Consider the following 7,532-nt stretch of genomic DNA (forward strand, 5'->3'; position numbering starts at 1 on the left):
GGCCGTTAAACCCGGAACATTTGACAAAAATTAAAGAAAAGAACTCTAACGAAATATTTAAAACGAAAGATATTAGGATAAAGACATCATTACCCCCCACCTAGTGGGGTTTTTTTCTACGACACACCTTACCTAATGTTTGGTCCTATCACCCCCTTAAACTATTTAAAATCGTAATATTTTTCCCCAAACGCCGATGCCCACTCATATGGGAGAGTGACATACTCTCCATGCCACATGTGCATTTATTTTTATTTTTTTAATATTAAACTACGTGTCAATTTTTTTAAGAATAAAAAATAAAAAATTGATTTTTCTTTACAAAATTTATTTTTAAAACCCGTTTTTAAAAATAAAAAAAAAGTGAATTAAAAAACTGATTTTTCTTTTAAAAAAATTTATTTTTAAAACACTGTTTTAAAAACAAACAAAAAAAAAAAAGTGAATTAAAAAACTGATTTTTCTTTTAAAAAATTTATTTTTAAAACCCGTTTTTTTAAAAAAAAAAACTGAAAACGCGAATTAAAAAACTGATTTTTCTTTTAAAAAATTTATTTTTAAACCCGTTTAAAAAAAAAAAACTGAAAATTGAATTAAAAACTCATTTTTCTTTTAAAAATTCATTTTTAAAACCCGTTTTTAAAAAAAAAAAAGCTCGAAAATGCGAATTAAAAACTGATTTTTCTTTAAAATATGGAAAAATGGATTTGTTAATAATATGGAAAGCTTGATTATTTTTTTTAAAATGTCTTAAAGATCTTGATTTTCATGATTTCATTTTCTTAGGACACTTTTATTTTTCAAAAAAATCCGGAAAAGTGTTTTTCTTGTCAAAATTTGAAAAAAAAACTGATTTTTTATAAAATTTTGAAAAATTAATTATTTTTTTAAAATGTGAAAAACTATATTTATATTCATATTTTAAGAAAATACAAATTTTTAAGAAAAAAATTAAGTTTTTCGCTTTTTTATGTTTATTCTCTCAAAGAGAGTGAAACACACTCTCCTTGCCACGTCGCATTTATGGGGTAAAATATTACGGTTTTAAATAGTTTAGGGGGTGATAGGACCAAACATTAGGTAAGGTGTGTCGTAGCAAAAACGCTACTAGGTGAGGGGGGTAATGATGCCTTATCCCGATTTAAGTACTTAAAACTAAAAAAGATTTCACAAGAGTAAAAAATCTGAAGTGAGATAGTACACTCTTTGAATTATGGTAGGTCAAGTACAAGGAGCGCTTACATGTGCTATTAGCTATCCGTTCAAGATCGTCTGAATATTTTGAACATGAAGAAAAAAAAAATCTTCAAATTGACATTGGAAGGATTTTTGTATAGCATGCCACAAAACCTCGCACAGTTAAATATAATACTCTGTGGAAGCGAGGCGCAAAAGATTCATCTTAGAGCATATCTCAACGAATGTGTGAGGAAAACTTGTGGCCATCAAGTTGAACCTTTGAATTTTTCATCTATTATAACTCTTTTTTACCTTCACATCTTCTCATTGCCGCCTCACACCTATAAAATAATTGAAGACAAATCAAACAATTTATAAACAACTACATATAGTTTATCATACACAAACCACAAGAGAGAGAGAGAGAGAGAGCAAAAAAAAAAAATATGTGAAAATTAGCCTTTTAGGGATAAGCTATAACTGAAGTATGTACCATATGATATATGAATGAAAAATTTGAGTATAACCAACAAAAGTGGAAGGATATTAAAGGCATAAGCAGAACCAACGCTTATGGAAGACTGGAAGGAGATTAAAAAGCATAAACATTAATGTGTATATTAATTGTTAAGCTTAATTGGAGATTAAATAATTGTTGACCCATGAATGGATTGAATGAGAAAAACATATGAAGAAGATGAAAAGGCATAATCATAAATATGTATTAATTATTCAGTTTAATTAGAGATGATAATGATTTTTTAAAAATAGAATAATTGAGAAAAAAAGAAAAAAAGGAGAAAAAAGGAGAAAAAAATAAAAAGGAATTATGGCCATTGAGAGGTGTCACATCACCTTGTTTATTCCTAACTTTATATTATATATAGATATAGATATATACTTCACTATGTCAAATTGATACAAAATTACATGGTTGTTTAGTTCTTAAAACTGATATATTGCTTATTCTTGAACTTTTGTAGCGTTGTACTACAAATAATTTTGGTAAAAAAGACCAACTTTAATGCCAAATTGTAAACACTGTTTTCTTGCTTTTGGAAAAGGAACACCATAAGGTTATTTATATTCATTCACTTGATTTGAAAATACCTGCTGTATCTCAATAACTTATTACCTGACCTAACTTTAACTAAATTTGGTAGGGTCATTTGCACGATTCCCCTTCAAAGGCACTGGACTTCAATTTTTGTCCCTCAAATTATTGGTCTTTAATTATTTCGCTTCGCCTAATCCCTCGATGTTCTGGATTCCAACTTCGGTTTAGTTAAAAAAAAAAAATCGCAAAGCAGACGTTTGCAGCAAAATTAGGCCCATTCGGGCAGAGGTTTGCCTTAAGGCAAACTTTTACCCAAAATTAGACCTTAAGGCCTAATTTTTCGGGTAAAATTAGGCCTATTCAGGGCTTGTGAATTGTTTTTTAATATTTGACTGAGCGGGAGTTCGAATTCGGAACCCATGAGTTTTTAGGCGAAAGGCAAAAATTAAAGACCAGTGCCTTTGAAGGACATTCCACACAAAAAAATGAACTTGGTAAATAGAGACATATGTGTTGCTCTGGGAATTGATGACATCTCATTCAAGAATCATGTAAAAACCCACTAAAATTTTCAAAAGGTAAAGCTCGTACAAAGCAAAAGTTTGGACGAGGAACAGTCCATCTGTAACTCTGTAGATTCTCTTTTTACAATTTCTTGAATTCAGCAACCTGCAGCTAAAGCTTAGCCTAATGTATCTTTGCTGCATTGGGCAATAGAATTTGAGCCTAAAGCCCACATCAAACAAGAATGTTCTCCAACTGGGCCTAATTTGTCATTTGGGATTTCGACTTGAGATCCAAATCCCTTCCATAATTAACACTTTCTTGACCAAGTGGATGTACCTTTGTGTTTGTAGCAAACAATGCAACTTATCATAATGGATGATTTAATAAAGTAAAAATATTTATTGATTAATCATGATTAAGTAATAGTTATGTATATTTCAACAAATATCATGCATTTATTGATTTGGTGTAATCATCCTAGTTTTTACCGCACCTTCTTAGTAGCATATATATAAAATTGTAAAGGGAAAAAAAAAGGAACTAGTTTAATCGCCTATAAACTGATGTTATCAAGTCAGATTAAGTGGGAGCATATTTTCCTTAGCTTCATGATTTAAAACACCTGTAAGAGTGTGCTTTTAATTCCCTTATGAAACTCCAGTACTCTAAGATCAACTGTGACGTTTTAAATTCAAGTGACACCACGCAGTGGCAGAGCTACAGTTCCATTTGTGGGTTCGACAGAACCCAGTGTAAGTTTTGACTTAGGTCCTCTATGTGTTGAAATAATTCCTGTGATATCACTATTAAAAGATTATTTTCACAGATAATTTGATTGAATCGAAAAGAAAAGAAAAAATAGTAGTGTTTTCACATAGAAAAATTAGCAAGTTTTCCAACGTTTCAATCGGAACCTGTTTTCCACCATGCGTTTTTTCACTGAACTGGTTCAGTGGGAATGAGGTGGGAAAATCATGTTCTATAACACATATATTCCACTGACTGTCGGTGGGAAAAACATCTATTTCTAGTAATGTATGTTTTAAATAATTTATCAACCCGTAAGCTGCGCACATTTTCTAGAATCTAGAACCTCTGATAACAGGTCTAAGTGAAGATTCAAATGACTATATGCGAGAGAGAATAGATATATCTTACCTCTTAATTAAATAGACCTATGACAAAAGGGCACACACTTTCTAAAGATAAGAAATAAGTAAATTTTCTTTGATTGAACAATCTGATCATCATGACTAGTTCACACATCTATTTGAAAAATCTAGAAGAAGAACTTCTCACTCTGTTCTCCTTATGATGTTATTTGTTGAGCATGCATGCTTGTTATTGAATCAACCACTTTACTATAAGCTTATATGAGGTAATGTCGGGTTTGCGCTTTAATCTGTTATAGGAAGTTTTAGTTTTATCTGATGTCCCCGAAGGGACATGAAGTTTTAGTTTTATATAGCACTACAGTACTACTACTTATCTAACTCTAAATTTTGATACTAGATCTATCGCTTAGTTTTGATACTCTTTTCCTTTTTGGTGTCTCTAAACTCCATTATCTATAATCATATTTTACACCATCAGTCCTCTTTATATATTGTAACAGGTAACATATTTTATTTTCGAGAATTCAAATCTCACATATTAAGGAGAAACATCTATATATATTCTTTTAATGATCAGATAGTGTAATAACTATTTGTATCGACAATAGTGTATAAAACTTAAACTCAAAAATAAATCGTATCTCCTTGTCGTGATGGTTATAAGTTATTGTGTACTCAACTCATAATTTATTTTTAAGACTCTTCTTTTCTTTTGGTGCCTCTAAAACTCAATTATGCATTAATTAATTCAGTTTTACTAAGAGGAAAAGGACTAAGACAATGAAACATCTCCTTTTCATTAATTAGCTACCTAATCGGAACTCCATCATGAACTAACTTAAATTATTTGGGTAGTTTTGCTCCCACTGCGCCCTACTTTTATTTTAAATCAACGTTTTATTTGCTTTCCCTCTAAATTCGTATCTATGAACTGATCTTCTACCCCACAATCCATTAGTCAATATTATAAAAAATGAAAAGAAATTGCATGTCTTCTGATTGACATGCCATGGGCAACTTTATCAAAGTCTTCCAGAAAATTAACTTACTATAGCATGAATTAATGTAAAGTAAGATCAACCACTAACCCGCCCCCACCAATTTTGAAATTCTCAAATAACAACAAAAAAGAAGAATTATGTAAAGATATGTGCGTGGACTTCAGCAAACGTCTTGATCAGCATGCACTTTATTCAAAAGAATCAGCTACAGCAAGAAGAAGAAAATAAAACGTCTTGATCATTTTATTTGTTTTATTTTGATTGGGCATGAAATTTTAAAAACTAATGATTTTTTTGAATTTTTTTTTTGTCTTAAAATAACGATGTGCGAAATGTACAGTGTCTTTAAATATTGTGGTCTAAAACGAGTTAAAAAGTTATGAAATATAAAACAAAAAGGCTTTTTTTTTTTAAACAAACTAAAACATAAAGTAAATCAAGGGATAACAGTGTCGTGTAGAAAGAACATTAGATTATTTTTGATGCAGCATTTCCCATGGAACATAGTACTGTCACATATAGGCATTTTAGGTCAGGAATAAGTCTCTAATTAATGACCAGAATCCGAGAGAAGGGAATTGGTACTACAGACACTACATAGATCTGATGATCATGTTCCTCTTTTCTCTTTTCTCTTTCCTAAAACAAGGAAAGAAAGAACAGAAAAAGGAACAAATTAAAGTAGAAACTTAAGCATGCACATGAAAGTAAATTAAAGATGGACGAAAATGAGATACAGAGCTAAAAGAGTCAGAAATTTTTAAAAAGAATATTCTTGTGCAGCTAATAAGCTTATAGCTAGGCGCGCTCATTGAATTCATAAGTTCATAATCTCATGCCTTCTGGATGCAATGGGAAGAGTTGAAGAGTCCTATCACCATTTTCTCTACAGTTTCCCTTTTCTTCTTCTTCTTGGTCCTCCAAGTATTCAAATGTCCAACCCCTGCACTTTCTCTTGTATGGACTATCTTCCTCCCTCACTACTTCTCCCTATATCAATAATAAAACATTCAATATTAGACTCATTAATCAAAGAAATATATTTACACTATCAAACTAACTAAAAGATAAGTACAAATAACCGTCTATAAAAAGTGAGAAGTAACCATTGGCAGAGCTAGGGGGTGCAAGTGGATTCATTATCGGAAAATTATACTATACATATAAGGTCAATTCTTTTATGTATATATGGTAGTTGTTGCCCCTTGGCTTCTTTATATTTCTTTCATTAATTTAGAATCACCTTAATGAAAATCCTGGCTCTCCCATACTGAGTAACGTGCTACAACATGTCAAAATAGACCGGCCGTTTTATTATCTACACTGACAATGTATATAATAAGTCCATATCTAAAGGTTTTCCACTTATACATACTATATACTATCAGTGTAAATAAATTTAAACGGTTAAACTCGGGATAAGTTATAGGAGAAGAGATATACCCTAGTGTCAAATGACAAAGGACTAGTGACTATGGCCGGTGGTGTTCTTGGACTTTGGCTAAGACCAAGACTATTGCGCTTCTGCTTTTGTCTCTCACGAGCTTTGTGGTTTTGAAACCAGTAGAACACGTTTTTTCCTTCTATTTTCCCATATTTGCCTAACTGTGCAGTGATTTGTTCGATTTGCTGGGCATTGGGTGTGCGCATCCCACCTCTATACAGCATTTCCAGTATTCCTATCTGCTCTTGTGTCGGATTCCATCTCGTTCCTCCTGGGTGCGATTCTACCTACATGTACATATATATGTTAATGAAACATCAGCCAAACTTTTTCAATTCTCAAAACTACTAAAGTTTGAAAAAAAAACAAAGAGTTTTCCATCTTCAAACTAGAGAAACATGTTAGAAAAATCCTTCCATCATTTAATGTAACTAGTTCGTGAAGCGCCACTCAAGCAAATTGGAACTCAAAATTTAAACTTTATGGATTCAAGATGTCGCTGAATGCACTGATCATATGAGTTACTCGATTCGAAATGTGATATTCGTAATACAATGTTTAAGCTAAAAATATTGGGTTCAGTTGAGCTAGAATGAATTCTTTGCGTTCAACTGAACCATTGTTTTCCGTTCGAATCATGTATATGTGCAAAACCTTTTTTGAAATTACCTGAGAGGAATCTTTCTTGTCGTCGTTGAAAGCAAGTTTACGAGGGCTAGTACTACTTTCTGGTCTAATGAAGCTTTTGAGATCGAAAGGAGGGGTAACAATGGTGGTATCATTTGTGGGGTTGAACTTGGGAGCAAGAGGTCTTAAACGTTTACAACCAAGTGAGAGTGAAGGAGCAGCAGCTTCATGCTCCAAGAATCCACGTGTGAATTGATGCACCTTCATGCTTAGGCTTCCTGATGATGATCCCATGTACATGGAGAGAGGCTTTAATTCATGGCACGAGAGCCTCCCATTATATAGAACTCAATATCCTCCTAGTAAAAGGTAGAGTTTAACTACCACTGACCGTGTTAATGAATTTTTATTCTATCAGGTCATCTGAAATAAGTAATTATCAATTACTACTAAAAATTATTCCCTCCGTCCCATAATAAGTGTCATCTTATAAAAAATAAAAAAAAACTGTCCCATAATAAGTGTCATCTTAGGAAAACAAGACAGAAATTGACTACTTTTTTTCAACTCTCTACCCTTAGACTAATATGACAAGTTAAAGT

The 7,532-nt window shown here is 31.9% G+C and overlaps 1 protein-coding gene across 1 annotated transcript; it reads right to left on the reverse strand.

Moving 5' to 3' along the window:
- Positions 1 to 5,314: 5,314 nt before the first annotated feature.
- LOC132033406 (WUSCHEL-related homeobox 4) lies at positions 5,315 to 7,295 on the reverse strand. Its single transcript, XM_059423377.1, has 3 exons — positions 6,973 to 7,295; positions 6,303 to 6,590; positions 5,315 to 5,849 (listed from the first exon to the last, which is right to left on the reverse strand). Exons 1-3 carry the CDS (start codon positions 7,228 to 7,230, stop codon positions 5,685 to 5,687), a joined length of 711 nt encoding a protein of 236 aa, XP_059279360.1. The 5' UTR covers positions 7,231 to 7,295; the 3' UTR covers positions 5,315 to 5,684.
- Positions 7,296 to 7,532: the final 237 nt, after the last annotated feature.

The sequence above is a fragment of the Lycium ferocissimum genome, chromosome 10 (genome assembly GCF_029784015.1).
Source record: "Lycium ferocissimum isolate CSIRO_LF1 chromosome 10, AGI_CSIRO_Lferr_CH_V1, whole genome shotgun sequence".
Classification (NCBI taxonomy): Eukaryota; Viridiplantae; Streptophyta; class Magnoliopsida; order Solanales; family Solanaceae; genus Lycium; species Lycium ferocissimum.